Raw genomic sequence first — 16764 nt, 5'->3', positions numbered from 1 at the left:
CCGCCTATAACCGTCTTGATCCGCTTCTTTCTAGAAAAGGGGTTTTGTTTATATGTCTTGGACTTGCTTCTGTTAACCTCTCTGTCCTGAGAGTGTTGTTTGTGTTGTGTTTTTTTGTGGTTGAGTACTCACAATGACCTCGTCCAAGTCCCTCGACCCTATAGTCCAGCCTCACGGCGATTCCGAGGCTGGAGCTGAAACTATAGCTACCAACGGTCCCAAAAAGGCTGATGCCATTTCTCAACTCTGTACGTCCTCCTTTTCAAGTTCGAAAAAAAAGAAAAAAAAAAAAAAAGGCTAATATAATAACAGATGACGGAAACGTCTACAACACTACACCCGACAGCCGCCGGCAGATTGGCGTGGTCAGCGCGCTCGCCCTGATTTTCAATCGAATCATCGGCACGGGAATCTTTGCGACGCCGAGTTCGATCTTGTCGTTGACGGGCAGTGTTGGGTTGGCCCTGTTCATATGGGTTATTGGCCTTTTGATTGCGCTGGCGGGCACTGCGGTGTACCTTGAATGGGGAACGGCTATTCCTCGGTATGTCTCTTTCTTTTCTCTCTTGTGAGTATAAAATGGCTGGATCTGATGGAAATATAGAAATGGCGGAGAAAAAAACTACCTCGAATACGTCTACAAATCGCCCAAGTTCTTCGCCACAGCCATGTTCGCCGCCTACGCGTCGCTGCTCGGCTGGGCCGCTGGCAACAGCGTCATCTTTGGCGAGTACATCCTCAACGCTGCGCAGGTCGAGGTCAGTCGATGGAATCAGCGCGGTGTTGGGCTGGCGTGCATCACGGCTGCGCTGATCATCCATTCAACGGCCGTAAAATGGGGTTTGCGGTTGCAAAATTTCTTGGGTATTGTGAAGCTGGTGATTATCTTGATTATCATCGTCAGTGGTTGGGCTGCGCTGGGAGGGCATTTGAAGGTGGATAAGCCGCATAATTTCACGAACGCATTTGAGGGTACGCGAGCCAGTGGATATGGTATTGTGACGGCTCTGTATAATGTCATTTGGTCGTTTATTGGCTATTCGAATGCCAACTATGTGAGTTTTCGACCTAGAGAGAAAGATGCGGGACAAATCTGACAGACTGCTAGGCCCTGAGTGAAACACGGAATCCTGCCCGGACGCTTAAGATTGCAGCTCCCCTGGCAGTCGTTTCCGTGGGAATCTTCTACATCCTGGTGAACATTGCCTATTTCGCCGCCGTCCCCAAGGACGAGATCCTGTCGTCCGGCCAGATTCTCGCCGCGACCTTCTTCCGAAACATGTTTGGCGAACGCGCCGAGCGAGTCATGTCGGTCTTTGTCGCACTGTCGGCGTTTGGCAATGTCTTGTCTGTCATGTTCTCGCAGGGCCGCATTGTGCAGGAGCTGGGTCGCGAGGGAGTACTGCCTCTGTCGAAACTATGGGCCAGCAACAAGCCGTTCAATGCTCCGGCCGCCGGTCTTTTCGAGCACTATATTGTCTCGGTCATTGTCATGCTGGCGCCTCCGCCTGGTGATGCGTACAGCTTTCTGCTCAAGTAAGTTGAATCCCCGTGCTTTTCCCCCTTCTTCTTTCTGACTCGAAGTAGCCTCATCTCATACCCGCTCTCGATCATCAACGTGTTCGTCTCCGGCGGCCTGATCTACATCTACCTCAACCGATCCAAATTCCCATCGTACTCTCCGGCTATTCGTGCAACGCTACCGGTGACATTTTTCTTCTTCCTGTCCAACATCTACCTCACCGTCGCGCCGTATATCCCGCCGGATGCCGGCGAGAGCGTCTACGAGACGCTGCCGTACTACCTGCACTGCGTGGTGGCGATAGGCGTGTTTGCCTTTGGCGCCATCTACTACGTCTTCTGGGCCATTCTCATCCCCCGCGCGTACAAGTACACGCTTGTCAAGGAGACGGTTGTCAGCTCGGACGGATGGTCTCGCGATGTGTTTGCGCGTGTACCGGAGAAAGCGCTTGTCCACAGAGAACAGGTTGTGGATGTTGACGGAGAATGAGCTTTTTTTTTTCAAGTCGATGCAGTGTCTGGATAGAGTAATATGAATAGGATAGATAATGAAAGTAAATAATAGATTGTATTCAAATATCAGTAAATCAAAATATCGCTAAATAGCAATGTCCCAGACTTCTATGGTAGTCCACCCATCGGTCCTGTAAAGGGCGAATGGACCCCTCAAACTTGCTGGAGGACCGTCTGGCAGTGCGCATCGGCGTGGTGCACCGAGTGGATGGCATGAACACATGGGTTGAGATGCAGTCTGCAAATGATAATATTTTTATCATGAGAAGAAGAAGAAGAAGAGAAAAAGAAAAACACGCAAGCGGCAAAAGCCGCAGAAACTAAGGCGTCACGTGGCTTTCCTCACCGCCCGCCTATCCAGCGCTGCCATTGGGCAATCGGACTCTGATTCCGCAGTTGGCAAAAAACCACCATTTGCAGCGCTCACCGTCACTCAGTCCTCATCGCCAGACCCTCTCAGAGTTCGCTTGGCGGGGTAATCCTTCTCCCCCTCTTCCATCGTTCGTGCATTGTGCGCTTATCTGCGGTCTGGCCGAATGCATCGGTCCATCCCTGCCCTGCCGCGAGTTTGGCGCTCTGCACACCACTCTCCACGAAATGCAAGGCTGCTAACTAGACGTTGTGCTCTCGCTGCTCGTCCATACTATTCGTCTCTTGTCGCTCGGAAAAGCATCTCATCTCTCGTCTCCTCTACATCCTCTCCCTATTCTACAGTTTCAATTGCCACACGTCCTCGCCAGGTCATCACCACTGCCTCCCCGCTAGCCCAATTCTCCAAGAGACATTGCTCCTATCGCAGAATGTGCCACGCCAGGAATCCTGACCAGCCTTCGGGCTCGACCGTCATTCCCAACCGCGAGGTTCTACCGACTAATGTCAAGCCATTGCATTACGACCTCACTCTGGAGCCCGACTTTGAAAAATTCACCTACGAAGGCACGGTCGTCGTGGAGTATGCCTTCCCCGCTCACTTTCCATAGAAGATTGTCGTTGTTACTAACGCTCAATTCGTTTAGTCTTGCTGTCAATGAGGACACAACCTCAATTGCATTGAACACGAACGAAATCGACATCCACAGCAGCGTGATCTCGGTCGATGGAGTCGCCGTTGCGTCCAACCCTACTGCGTCCTACGACAGCGATAACCAGGTGACCACGCTTCAATTCCCCACCACCATCCCGGCTGGTTCCAAGGCCCAATTGAAGCAAACATTTACTGGAATTCTGAATGACAACATGGCTGGATTCTACCGCTCGTCGTTCAAGACAGCCGACGGTGGCACTGGGTATATTGCTTCTTCGCAGATGGAGCCGACGGATGCTCGCCGCGCCTTCCCTTGCTTCGATGAACCGGCTTTGAAAGCGCAATTCACCGTGACGTTGGTTGCCGACAAGCACATGACATGCCTGAGCAATATGGATGTTGCGTCTGAGACAGAGATTGACTCGAAAATCACCGGCGGAAAGAGAAAGGCCGTTAGGTTCAACAAGAGCCCCGTCATGTCTACCTATCTCTTGGCTTTCATTGTTGGTGAACTGAAGCATATCGAGACGAACGACTTCCGCGTTCCAATTCGTGTGTACGCTACTATGGACCAGGACATTGAACATGGCCGCTTCTCGTTGGATTTGGCCGCAAAGACTCTTGCTTTCTATGAAAAGGCTTTTGATAATGAATACCCATTGCCTAAGATGGACATGGTTGCTATCCCTGACTTCAGTGCCGGTGCTATGGAGAACTGGGGTTTGATCACATACCGAGTTGTTGATGTCCTTCTGGACGAGAAAACCAGTGGAGCTTCCATGAAGCAACGTGTTGCCGAGACGGTTCAGCATGAGCTGGCCCATCAATGGTTCGGTAACCTGGTCACCATGGACTTCTGGGATGGTCTCTGGCTCAACGAGGGATTCGCTACCTGGATGTCATGGTACTCGTGCAATGTCTTCTACCCCGAGTGGAAAGTCTGGCAAAGCTACGTCATTGATAGCTTGCAGAGTGCTCTCTCGCTTGATTCGTTGCGCAGCAGTCACCCCATCGAGGTGCCTGTAAAACGTGCAGACGAGATCAACCAAATTTTCGACGCCATCTCCTATATGAAAGGCTCCTCTGTCCTTCGTATGATTTCCAAGTACATGGGCGAGGAAAAATTCCTCCAGGGCGTTCGGGACTATATCAAAAAGCACGCCTACGGTAACACCCAGACTGGTGACCTCTGGGCTGCCTTGGCCAATGCCAGTGGCAAGCCCGTTGAGCAGGTTATGGATATCTGGACCAAGAACGTCGGATACCCGGTCGTTCAGGTTACCGAGAATGCCAGCGCTGGAACATTGAAGATCCAGCAAAACCGTTTCCTCCGCACCGGTGACGTCAAGCCGGAGGAAGATCAGACGATCTTTCCCGTGTTCTTAGGTCTCAGAACGAAAGAAGGGGTGTCCGAAGACCTTGTCTTGGATAAACGTGAAGGCGAATTCAAGATTCCCGACCTCGATTTTTTCAAACTGAACGCAGACCACTCTGGGTTGTACCGGACATCTTACACCCCTGAGCGACTGGAAAAGCTTGGACAAGCTGCCAAGCAGGGACTCCTGACTGTCGAGGACCGTGCTGGCATGGTTGCCGACTCGGGCGCTCTGACGGCAGCTGGCTATCAAAGCACTTCTGGGTTGCTGTCCCTCCTCAAGGGCTTCAACACCGAGTCGGAATACATTGTGTGGAACGAAATGCTCACACGTATTGGAAGCATCCGCGCGGCCTGGCTGTTTGAGGATAAGAAGATCAGCGATTCGGTCAAGGCCTTCCAGCGTGGATTGGTCAGTGAGAAGGCTCACCAGATTGGATGGGAGTTCTCCGAGCAAGACGGCCATGTCTTGCAACAATTCAAAACCTTGCTCTTTGGCAGTGCTGGATCAGCCGGCGATCCGACAGTGGTAGCGGCCGCGCAAGACATGTTCAAGCGCTCTGCCGAAGGCGACCACAGCGTCATTCACCCTAACATTCGCGGAAGTGTTTACAACATTGTCTTGAAAAACGGTGGTGAAAAGGAATACAACATTATTCTAGACCGATACCGCAACGGCTCCACCTCGGATGAGAAGAACACGGCCCTCCGAAGCCTCGGCGCGGCCGAGGACATTAAGTTGGTGCAAAGGACTTTGGATTTGGCGCTGAACGGCGAAGTCAGAAGCCAAGATGTATACATGCCACTTGCTGGACTGCGCGCTCACGCTACCGGTGTGCAAGAACGATGGAAGTGGCTGAACCAGAACTGGGACACACTGGTGGAGCGATTCCCGCCTGCACTGTCGATGCTCGGCACGATCGTCCAGCTCACCTCTGCAGCGTTTAGCACTGAGGCGCAGTTCAAGGATGTGGAGGCTTTCTTTGCCTCCAAGGACACCCGGGTAAGTTAAACCTTATGCTTATATTGTTTCTTCTTTCTTTTGCTAATGTTTCCTAGGGATTCGACCGAGCCGTCAGCCAGAGCTTGGATTCTATCCAGTCCAAGAGCAACTGGGTCCAGCGTGATCATGCAGATGTTGAACAGTGGCTGAAGACCAACGGCTTTCTGCTCGAGCAGAAGCTATAATTCATCTCTACTTTTCTTATTTGAGTAAATTACCGGAGGATGAAGATCTTGTATAATATTACCACGTATATTTCCGGGTTGCGTTAATAGTTACATAGCAAAGCATTATTATGGAGTGGGGCATAAAAGGCTGCATAATATTATATTTGATCCATCTATGCATATAAACGAGTCACAATTATCAACATATGAATGTGATGCAAGCCAACATTTGAAATCTGATTCGCTCGATCGCGGCGGGGTAATACATGTGTACGCTATGCAATAGGTCAAAGCTGCTTACCGCATGCAGCATATATAATCCTAGTACTTTCTGTTCTGGGAAGTTAATTGACGTGCATGATTTGTCTTATTTAGCGAGTTTATCTTTTGTCATCTTCGCATTTCTAGCTAAGCGACTTGCGGGTTTAGCACCAGCAGCGCTGGCAGCTTCTGATATCTGGAAACATTGCGCTAGTTTCGCCGTCTCTATATCCTATTAACACAAGGAGGATTGTCCAAAAAAAAACATTAAATCATCTTGGAGTTCTATTCCGATTTTTCTATCCGCCCGTTTAGTCCTCGGACACGACGCGAACAAGATGGGCAGCGACGAGAAGCAAGAAACCACCGAGCCATTGCCGGCCCAAGAGGAAAAACGACAAGTTGTGATCCCTGTATTACAACAGATCGAAGCACCTCCGACAACCAAATGGGAGATTTGGTCGTGGTATTTGTACTATGTTGGTTGCAACGGCGTTGGCCCATTCAACTTTGCGCCGACGGCTTTTCAGAGTCTACTGGCCCAAGCCGCCGGTGACTCGCAGTTCTTGCACTTTGCTGGCCGCGAGCGCGATGTCAACAGCATTGTTCTGCTTTGCAATGGCGTATCCTTTGCAATACAGGCTGTCCTATTCCTGGTCATTGGCGCTTATGCTGACTTTGGCACTGGCCGACGGTGGATCCTCCTGGTCTGGTCTATTATTGCCTACGGAATCGGATTTGGGTGGATAGGTGTCCATACTGCTGAGAAATGGAAAATTGGTGCTGGACTGTACATGATGGGACTGATCACATATCAAGTCACCACAGCTTATTGGGTTGCGGCGTTCCCATCGCTTGCTAGAAACACGCAGCATCTCAGGGATTCCCAAGCAGCCTACGCAAACGGAGAGATATCTCAGCGAGAGCTGGATCGACGAGATGAGATGGAGCGTGCTAGACTGAGCAATGTTGCATTTTGGCTGCAATCCGTCGTGGAGATTTTCATTCTGGCCATCATTGTGGGGATCATGTTTGGCGTCAAGGTTGACGATAGCACGGAAAATAACAACTGGGGGTTATCTGTGCTCATCACGTTTGCCTCGGCTTACTGGGTAGTCCTTTCAATTCCTTGGTTCGTTCTCGAAAAGACTCGTCCTGGATTACAGATCCCACCGGGCAAGAATATCGTCACCACCGGAATTTGGCAGCTCTATGAAGCTGTCACACAAATGTGGAGGCTAAAGCAGAGCTTGATTTTCCTTGTGGGATATTTTTTTCTGGGGGACTCGCTCAACACGACCGTCACAGTGATCTCAACGCTTCAAAATCAAGTCGTCAGCTACAACACCTTGACACTCACATACCTGCTCATAGTGAACATAGTCTCTCAAGCCACAGGCATCGGCACATTCTGGTTACTTCAGAAAAGGCTCAACTTGAGCGCCAAGACCATGTTCAACGTAATAATGCTCTTTCTTGTTTTATTGACTGCCTGGGGCATGATTGGCAACTGGACCAACAGGTTTGGATTCCACAATGTCTGGGAAATCTGGGTCTACCAGGTTTTCTATGGCCTTTTCCTTTGCCCCTGGTATAGCTACGCGCAAATTATGATCAGTTCGGTGACCCCGCGTGGGCACGAGTATCTCTTCTTTTCCGTGTTTTATATTGTGGGAAAAGCATCTAGTCTTATTGGGCCGTTGATTAGCAGTGCTATCATCGACGACACGCCCGGGGGAAGCAACAACAGCGCCCCATTCTACTTTTTGTTTGCGTTGAGTCTTGTTAGTGCGTTGGGAATTTGGTGGTTTTTGGATCTGGAGAAGAGTAAGAGAGAGCAAGAAGACTTTCTTGTGCAGGAAAAGGCGCGTGTTTACAGTGTTGATGTGGGTTCGGAGAAGGCGCCAGCTGCGTAAATATGAATTTACTACCGGAGGATATGTGTTTAGACTGTACAACGGTGATATTGCACATAATCTAGGCCGGTACATGTATTTCCATAGAATGTATAAATACTAGGCTCTAACAGCAAACGGCCTATATTCCCTGTCCGCCCATATCATGGTCCAAGTCCCATTCCAGTGTGGTAACTTGAGGACTGCTACCTTACTCACTCTGCTGGCCTTTGCGCAACGATGCTGTACATTGAAACGTTCCCATCGATCAACTTCTGGCCAAAGGTATCAGCGAACCCGTGTAAATCCACCACTTCGTCCGGAGCCTCCTTTGGGAAATCCGGAAAATTTGCTTCAATATTGAGACGCAATACTTGAAACCAATGATAGAATTCAGCATTAGAAGGCAGCACACGGAAGTCCTGTATCTGTAAACCATTCTTCTTGAGAACAGAGGTATAGTACTCTGGAGTCTTGTGATTTCTGGTACCCAATCCATCTTCCGAGTCCGGTACGCGAGACTCTTCGGTATCCTTGTAAAGCGGATCTGAAAGGAGCAGTATTCCGCCGGAGCGAAGCCTCTGTGCAACGCGAGTTACCGAGGCCTCGAAAACAGAAGGCAGGCAGTGAAACCATACGCCTCGTATAAAGATAAAGTCGTATGGGACGTCTGGGTCGGGAAGCCGATCAACATCCTGCACATTGCAAGAATATAAATTGACTCTGTCACGAAGTTCCAGTGGCAGCTTTTCAGCACAATAGTCCAACTGTTGTTGACTGATATTTGCTGCGTCAATACGCTGGCATTCGGGGAAGACCTTTGCCAGGTATTGAGTAAGGACGCCCCAGCCGCAACCAAGATCCAAGATTCGACGGATCTCCGGCCTGCTGTCTGGCGAGAGCAGTCCGGCAAGCTCCAGCTGTCGATTAATGCCCCGAAATTCAGAATCTCCAACAGGCCCGGGCTTGGGTCCGGCAGCGAGTTCTGCCTCATCGAATAGACCGCCATTGAAGGACAATGTCTCGCCCAGCACTTTTTCCCATACTTCAGCAGGGTCACTGTAGGCGGTAATCACTGCCTCTTGGTAGAGGTCGGAATAACTGGATTCAACTGTATGGATTTTGGCCGGGGACGGCATTTTTTCAACTGGTGGGTGAGGCGAATTGATCAGTTTGCAAAATATAACTATTATCACTGTAATCAAGGTCAAACTGGCCCTGACCCTGACCGATTTCCCTGGGGACCTCCAAAAACCCCGAAAACCTAGACAGCAAGCTCAAAGTCCCTCCCCACATGCTGTGGTAACCTAAGCTTCCCCTCAGTTGAGCCCACCAGTCGCTGTTCTAGATGCATTAACCCGACCTGCATGGGTAAACCGGATAGATCAACAACGGGCCCAGTTGAACCGCAAATCAAAACTCTCACTCCAAGCATGCTAAAATAAACTTTACGTTACTTACTTCCAAATGTGTATGTCTGGACGCGCAAGCCACCATTACACTCGGCCGACTATCGTGAATCTCTAGCGTTCTGCAGCACACTTCTGTGAGGGGGGCCACCTATGAGGCCCACTAGGAAAGCTGTTGTGTAATTTTAGGAGAATAAAACGAAAAATGTGCGTCAGAACAAGGTTAATAAAAACAGAAACAAAATCAACCCCGCTGGCCAAGCAGACTACTCTTTGCCTATTTACACTAAGTAGGAATACTTATTGAAAGTAGTATCTGGCATTATTGTTCTGTTGCATAAGCGAGAGCCAACGCACTGCGAACCGGAAGATTGCCCTCCCGATTACCAGGAATCGCCCCATCGACCCAAGCAAGACTCACTCCCTTTCGGAAAAGAAGGCAACTGCTGGAGCCTCCGTAATGGAACATTCCAATCTCCTCACCTTTTCTTACAGACTGTGGCCAGCCTGTGGCAAACTTGCTGGCAATTTCACAAGTTGATACATCTGCGATCCCAATAGCAAGAACACAGATTAAACCTACCGGGTCTGGTGCTCTGATAAAGATCAGAGCACGCGTAGCCACTTGACTCAAGTAGACTTGATTATATTCAGGTGGACCAACTGGGTCGCTGAAAAGCCCATTGGTTTGGCGCTCTGAAAAATAAGTTCCAGGGATAACTTTGGCATAAACAACATGGCCCGACACTGGAGAAGTCCAGCGATGGTATGATGTTACCCTTAGTAGAGATTGATACACCGTGCCGCCGACGAATTCGTCCGTGAATTCGTGATGATCCAGCATCTCAGCGACAGAGTAATTCTGACCCTTGACCCAGAATCTGTCATATTCTTTGATATTCGACTTAATTATGATTGGCTGAGACTCGAACGCATTCACTACCCACTCCGGTCTATCTGGATAGGCAGTAGGGCGTAGATGATCAATATCCTTAAACTGCCTAACGAAAAAATCGTCCCATGATTGAAACCCCCAGTGCACCGGATCCGCTTCAGGATCACATTCAAATAGGTCTTGAAATCTGTACCATCGGTGGATATCCAGATTGGCGTCTTTCTCAAAAGCTGCCAGTGAGTCCTTGCACAACCAGCCGCCATCGTCGGTTGTGACGACGCATTTGGACGTGCTTGTCTTTAGAACCCGGTCTCTCCAGGTGTCTAGTATGACTTTGAATATCTTGTTTACATCTTCTCTCAAAAAGAATGCATGCCCACTTGGTGTGCCCATGGGCCAGTCCAAAATGGCTTGGAATGGGAGTCCAATAAGTCCCAGGCCGTCTTCAGCCATGCCCCATGTTGGTGCAATCTCCGCGACGATAACATTAAATAGCTCAAGCATGTGCTGATAGCCTCGAACGTGATTTGGTTCAATTGAATTCTGGTAAGGGTTCTTGTTCGGGACTTCGTCGAACATGGCAGAAGCCAACATACGGAGGTCGGCTTTGCTTTCGATGAGGTCTTTGAGAGCTTGGACAGCGGGGTTAATAGCAGAAAGAAGATATTTTCTATTGTCCACGGCTCTGATAAAATTCTGTAGCCAGTGTGTCAACTTGGGAGGAGCTCCAGGCAGCCTGCTGCCATTCTGGATCAAGTGTTGTTGTAAAGTAGAGCTGGGAAGGATGGTCATGATTGTCTCTTGGGTGCAGTGAAAGGTACTGAAAGTCGTTCTCAAACGGAGTCAAATTGAAGTGACCTGACCCATACGAGAGTTCTAGGCAAGAACAAGACATAGTACGGAGTAGTCACGGCGGGAACAAGGATCAACAACGATACTGACTCGGGCGACATCCCCCTCTCCGAAGCAGTCAGTAGAAGAGAAGGATCTACAGCGCTACGGGACGGAACGTGCCGTGTTGGTTCAGTGCACGGTGAAGAAATACTACCGCCAAATTATTGCCACTACCTGAAGCCGCCGGAAGCCCAATCCTAGGTAACCCTAACCGGCCCTAACAATAACGAAAGCTAACCCCCTAACAGAGCCCTAGTCCCTATGCCGTAGCCTAACTGGTGCGTGGTTATAAGAATTATTTGTGGTGAGTTTAAAAATCTGTAAAGGCCTTACACTGATTATAGGCTTTTCGACGCCCAGCCCTGACCTCCACATACTTCGACCAAAGATTGGCGTGTATTGGTCAGATTCGATTCGATTAGATCTCGTGTGGAGAAAAGGTAAACTGCTAAACTAGTATATGCCTATGAATATGATATGTCGCGCACAGACTAGCGCGGTGAAGAAAACCTCGGGTGACATGGACAGCCAGTAACGACACCAGCGGGGAATAGCGATGGTGGTGGAGATCTCGAAACATTGGCCATGTTGATGTATTCGATGTACAACTCGTATGGTGGCTGGCTGCATTGGATGCATCACAAAGATGGCGACATTTATCACAAGCTATAGGAGTACCCCTCGAGTCGCTCCACGCATCGTCTGCATGCCGTAGTTCCTCTCTTCGTGGTTTGGGTTGCTGCTAGAGTTGTCTAGGCCACCAATCTCAAACACGCTCGTGCCCGTTGTCCTACTTATCCCCCTTTTGTTGCACGTACTTCCCAAGGCACAATCTTAGTAACACAATCTCAGTGTTAGCTGGAGATGTCAACATCGCAGCGCAGTAAACGAGGATGTTGGACTTGCCGACTCCGAAGGAAGAAATGCAGTGAGGATGGTCCGCCATGCTCCAAGTGTGATGGGCGTGGAATCCTATGCCATGGGTACGGCCCAAAACCGGATTGGAAAGACAGAGGAGATAAAGAGAAAGAAGAAGCCAAAAAACTTCGAATTCAGTCTAGGAGATCCCGCACAATGTCAACATCCTCAATTGGGGATATTACTGTCAGATCCGCAAATGATATATGCCCCGGCTCTATTCCGACTACACAGACTGATATCCTCTTGACTTTCCCGCAGTCGCAAGATGTCACCGCTTTTGACTCAGTTGGTGAATCTCAACCAGCGCTGGCACCCCCGGGCTCGTCCATTTTTATGGATGACTTCTGGTCTGACAGAATCAGTCACGAAACGCTTGATAATTTGACAACCCCCCTATCTCCGACACATAATGACAATTTAGACATGGCATTAATGGGCTTCCTATCTCCGACAATATCAAGTCACCTGGGAATTTATACATCTGAGACTGACATCCGTTTGCTCATAAACTTTATGGAGGACAGTTTCTCCCGACAGTATACCTTGAATCGGGCACCTTTGGCCTTGCAAAAGAGCTGGCTACTATATTTGATGCTTCGCTCTCCTACTTTTTACAACACGTCCCTGAGCATGAGCGCATATTATCTGTATTTGAGTGAGTCTAATAACACCAATGCCCGGGAACTAGCCCTCAGGAACTACCATAAATATCGAGAAATGGCCATCAGAGGTTTCGATGGCCTGGACTCAACACTGCCCACTATACATGGGTGGGTAGTTATATGCGGTATTCATATTGCTCTTTTAGAGGTGGGATTGGAATATTTATTTTTTTGGATGGGGCTAACACGTATTCGCTAGGCACTCGGCAAGAACATGCGAAGCTGTCAGTCATACCTTAGACGTGTGGGACAATTTTTCATTGAGAATGGATATTTGTTATACACAAACTTGGTAGGCCAGCGCCGAAATTCCGCTGCCTCACTGACAGCATCAAATGCACTGCCTCCAACGCCCGATATGTCCCCCCGTGTGGGCATGTCACAACCCTCTCCCATGGAACTTGAAGCTGCAGTTTTTTTCGCTGCCAAATTCGTTTGGAATGATGTACTGTGTAGTGCAGTAGAAAAGAAGATACCCTGTGCCCCCGATACCCACCGGAAACTTCTTGCAGATGACGAATTCTCCTCGGTTTTCAAAGATATTACCGGCTGCGAGACGTGGATCATGACCGCCATCATGGATGTCAGCGCGCTGGAAATAAAGAAAGGGGAACAATTGGCACAAGGAAACCTCAGCATACGCGAACTAGCAAGCCAGGCAGACAAGATTGAGAGAATCGTGGAACGAGAAATGGAAAGGCTATCTAACAGCATAAGCCTGCCGCAACAATCTCATGGCGAACCGCCCGACAAAACTTCGCCCCATCATCTTATCCAGACTTTTATATTTGGTTATGCCGTGCTAATTCATCTAAACACGGTTGTTTCTGGGGCCCTGACTGGAGTTCCCGAGATTCATCAGAACATCAGCCGTGCAATACTCGCATGGGAGATGCTCCCTTCAACGACGAGCCCAAGGTATTTGGCATGGGCGTATAGCACCAGTGCGAGTCTTGCAACTGGCTCTCAACGAGATGTATTTCAAAATGCCGTCGTGCATATGTCACAGCTTGATGCCAACCTGGGTAGTCTCCGTGAGTTCATACATGGGGTAGAAGAGTGTTGGAGGGAGACGGATAAGCACAGCTCTGACCATTGTAATATCCCATGTGACTGGAGGGAGATTCACAAAAGAGCCAATTTGAACATTCTGTTTGTATGAAATGAATGATACGTGACTTGCTTGCTATAAAAGTAAACTAAAACTAAAGGAAAATATGAATAAATGAAAGAGCTGGCGAGACGACAGTCCGCACAAACCACCATACATACGAACAGCGCCCCAGATATACTAAATCGATTAACATGTATCTCTCTCAGAAATAATCGCAAATTTAGCTCAAGTCTCCCAATAGGTGTTCTTTTCCCGGGCGCTTTACGCGCTGTTCCCAAACACAACATCTCGGACTAGTGCCCATTCTGACCGCACTACATGTGACTTACCACAAGCAGGCTCTAGCATACCTATCTAGGCGACTAAATTATGTTCACGGTCATAAGGCACATTCTTGATTCTAGATGTAGCCCTAGGCGAGGCGCGAGGCGAGGCGCCATAACAACACACTGAGGCGCCTCACTATCGCTCGACGAGACAGCGGCGCCTTTTCTGCTCATGATAGAAATTCTAGGAGACTAGGTCTGTAGTAGCGCCTTTCGAGGCGCGGCTAGGATAGTTAGGCGACTCCGATGGGCACTGGGAGGCGCCTAATACAACAGAATGACAAAGTATGGTGTGTATCATGGTAACATTCGTGAGATATAACTACGGAAGACGCGGCAGTATTGCTCCTAGCCTTGCAATTAAACCATACTCTTCTGGAAAACCAAGAAAACACGATCTTATCAAACATGAAGTTCACTATCCCTTTCATCGTCGCAGTCCTTGCTGTTGGAGCTCCTGCAGCCCCAACCCCGGTAAGTCTGAACTGGACACCTGACGTTGAAATACATAACTTATAGTGCCCTTATAGGTAAAAGCCGTTGAGGACTACTTCATCGGCGCTGACAAGCGTGGCAACGGTGTAGAAGACTACTTCATCGGTGCGGACAAGCGCAACAAGGGCGTGGAAGACTACTTCATTGGTGCCGACAAACGTGACAAGGGCGTCGAGGACTATTTCATTGGCGCCGACAAGCGTGACAAGGGCGTGGAGGACTATTTCATTGGCGCCGACAAACGTGACAAGGGCGTGGAAGACTACTTCATCGGCGCTGATAAGCGTGACAAGGGCGTTGAGGACTACTTTATCGGTGCTGAATAGGCATAATGATGTCGGATGTAGCTTTTCAAGGAGCCCTGCTGCGGTTCTTTGTAGCTATTTAGTAGGAGGACGAGTTTATGATGGTCAATGTCACCGTATTCATGAGATATGCCTGCAGATTTTAATGAAAATGGATATAATTCTCTCTATTCATCCAGAATCATGAGTAGCAGATTTCGAAACTGACCTCCTCTTTAAACATTCTTCGATTGATTCTACCTCTGTCCTGCTACCTAATTTGAGGGGATATTAGTAGAGTATTACTAGTACATTTAATGTTTCTCTATAGCCAAACAGAATTCAGCCTAAATCATACGGCCTCCTAGTATTAGACTCCAGCAATGTACTATGTCACGAAAAAAATACCATACAAAAATGCACATATTACTAACTTGACATCTACATGTATCAGAGTACTCTAGGAGCGACTTGGTAGCGAGATCGAAGAGGGGTTTCAAGGTGAATTCAGTTTCAAGTCTCCCTGTACGTAATTATCTAATCAATGACGAGCAAGCATGAAGACTGACTAATACATTTAGACCATGGTTTAATTGCTGTATTATAGTAGGTAGTGGGAAACCAGCATGTCTTTTCAAACTGCGTGGATTTTGCTTGGTAGTTTATACAAACCCTTTAAAGGCACGAGATTTATGATTACAAGGACGAGTCTATTCCACTTTTTGAACTTTAGTATGCCCCACAATACGTTTAATTTATGCAGCCAAAAGAGAGCGAGAGATACATAGAGCACTGGATGATACATGTGTAAGTGATTGATGGGTAAACCCAAGCAGTGCTCTCAGGAATTGATACAGGGGAGGCAAATATATGCAATACTTCAATGTTAAAGAAGCACAATCAAAACCACTATATAACACGTTATTTATATATAATAATTAACAAGACACTGGTTAATCGATTTGTATCTTTTCAGTGAACCTGTGGGCCTCAGTCCACTCGAAGATGGCATCAAAGTTCTTGCAAGTATGCTGGAACCCCCACCCAGACGTCTGATTCGGAGGATCATCTAGCTCATGAACCCATTCCAAGGATGTATCGCCAGCACACTGTATACTTTGTCTGAGATAATCCCAGCAGTGGATGAGGTGCTCCGGCGGAATTTCATCAAAATTCCCAGCACGGGCGTTCCAATACGCGGCGTAGGTGATGTACTGTTTGAAAAAACATTATGTTAGACTGCATATTGGAATATCTTCAGGGGATAATTAGTATTTTCTAAAGATACATACCAGGCAGTGCAATTGATGGAATATTGCCACACATGCATGTTGCTCTTGCTCCGGATGGCGAAGGCCGGGCATGTTAGGGAGCTCAGTGTCATTTTTAACGACAATGAATCCTTTACCCTCTAAAAAAAAAATAGTAAGTACATCAAGGTGAATTTGAATATTGAAGAAATTCCTTACTCGGGATCAGAGATAGCCATGCCTCTTTAGCGGTGCCAACCGGCTCCTCTCCATAGATTTGATGGAGACGGAATACCTCTGTGCGCCAATCTTCTGGAGGTAGCCAGTCTGGATGCGATTCAACGTGAGGAAGCCCCCCAATTGGAACTGGAGTTGGCTTTTTCTCGTGGTGATGAGGCGTTGCCTTTTGGTGGCTACTTTGAAATTGAAGGACGAGAAGAACACCAATTACCACATTGCCAATGGCCATAATAGCGATCAAAAGAGGATACACGCGAGAGGAAAAAATCTTCAATTTGCTTGACCTCGGAGCTGTACCCAAAAGGCCATCCTTCTCCAACGAGATGGACTCGGTGTCCGAGTCCTTCGCGGTTGAGCTGCGGTCATCTCTATAATTTTCCATCTTTGTCGTAAATATTTTTGCCAGGTCTAAGCTGAGCTGTTCCATTTTGTATAATGGGAACTATAATAAACGTGTGGGCAAACGCCATGTTTAAGCGCCAATGTGGTGTAGTGCGCCTATGCTAATGCGTTAG

General features: G+C 48.4%; 8 protein-coding genes across 8 annotated transcripts; 5 read left to right on the top strand and 3 right to left on the bottom strand.

Annotated features, from left to right (window-relative positions):
• Positions 1–133: 133 nt before the first annotated feature.
• On the top strand, positions 134–2011 carry TRUGW13939_00690 (uncharacterized protein; the record flags this gene model as incomplete). The annotated part of the gene is made up of 5 exons (XM_035483897.1): positions 134–248; positions 313–544; positions 605–1055; positions 1109–1536; positions 1588–2011. 5 exons carry the CDS (start codon positions 134–136, stop codon positions 2009–2011), a joined length of 1650 nt encoding a protein of 549 aa, XP_035339790.1.
• An 823-nt stretch (positions 2012–2834) lies between these two features.
• On the top strand, positions 2835–5621 carry TRUGW13939_00689 (uncharacterized protein; the record flags this gene model as incomplete). Its single annotated transcript, XM_035483896.1, has 3 exons — positions 2835–2986; positions 3051–5436; positions 5493–5621. The coding sequence occupies 3 exons, from the start codon at positions 2835–2837 to the stop codon at positions 5619–5621; spliced, it is 2667 nt and encodes an 888-aa protein (XP_035339789.1).
• Positions 5622–6202: 581 nt separating this feature from the next.
• TRUGW13939_00688 (uncharacterized protein) lies at positions 6203–7780 on the top strand (the record flags this gene model as incomplete). Its single annotated transcript, XM_035483895.1, has 1 exon — positions 6203–7780. The coding sequence occupies one exon, from the start codon at positions 6203–6205 to the stop codon at positions 7778–7780; it is 1578 nt and encodes a 525-aa protein (XP_035339788.1).
• A 194-nt stretch (positions 7781–7974) lies between these two features.
• On the bottom strand, positions 7975–8898 carry TRUGW13939_00687 (uncharacterized protein; the record flags this gene model as incomplete). The annotated part of the gene is made up of 1 exon (XM_035483894.1): positions 7975–8898. The coding sequence occupies one exon, from the start codon at positions 8896–8898 to the stop codon at positions 7975–7977; it is 924 nt and encodes a 307-aa protein (XP_035339787.1).
• Positions 8899–9490: 592 nt separating this feature from the next.
• Positions 9491–10855, bottom strand: TRUGW13939_00686 (uncharacterized protein; the record flags this gene model as incomplete). Its single annotated transcript, XM_035483893.1, has 1 exon — positions 9491–10855. The coding sequence occupies one exon, from the start codon at positions 10853–10855 to the stop codon at positions 9491–9493; it is 1365 nt and encodes a 454-aa protein (XP_035339786.1).
• Positions 10856–12031: 1176 nt separating this feature from the next.
• TRUGW13939_00685 (uncharacterized protein) lies at positions 12032–13951 on the top strand (the record flags this gene model as incomplete). Its single annotated transcript, XM_035483892.1, has 3 exons — positions 12032–12688; positions 12740–13574; positions 13896–13951. The coding sequence occupies 3 exons, from the start codon at positions 12032–12034 to the stop codon at positions 13949–13951; spliced, it is 1548 nt and encodes a 515-aa protein (XP_035339785.1).
• Positions 13952–14388: 437 nt separating this feature from the next.
• Positions 14389–14801, top strand: TRUGW13939_00684 (uncharacterized protein; the record flags this gene model as incomplete). Its single annotated transcript, XM_035483891.1, has 2 exons — positions 14389–14454; positions 14511–14801. The coding sequence occupies 2 exons, from the start codon at positions 14389–14391 to the stop codon at positions 14799–14801; spliced, it is 357 nt and encodes a 118-aa protein (XP_035339784.1).
• A 911-nt stretch (positions 14802–15712) lies between these two features.
• TRUGW13939_00683 (uncharacterized protein) lies at positions 15713–16676 on the bottom strand (the record flags this gene model as incomplete). The annotated part of the gene is made up of 3 exons (XM_035483890.1): positions 15713–15973; positions 16052–16170; positions 16229–16676. The coding sequence occupies 3 exons, from the start codon at positions 16674–16676 to the stop codon at positions 15713–15715; spliced, it is 828 nt and encodes a 275-aa protein (XP_035339783.1).
• Between the last annotated feature and the right edge of the window lie 88 nt (positions 16677–16764).

The sequence above is a fragment of the Talaromyces rugulosus genome, chromosome I (assembly GCF_013368755.1).
Source record: "Talaromyces rugulosus chromosome I, complete sequence".
Lineage (NCBI taxonomy): Eukaryota > Fungi > Ascomycota > Eurotiomycetes > Eurotiales > Trichocomaceae > Talaromyces > Talaromyces rugulosus.
Note: the sequence above shows the minus strand (reverse complement) of the source record. Positions and strands in the feature narration are given on the sequence as shown.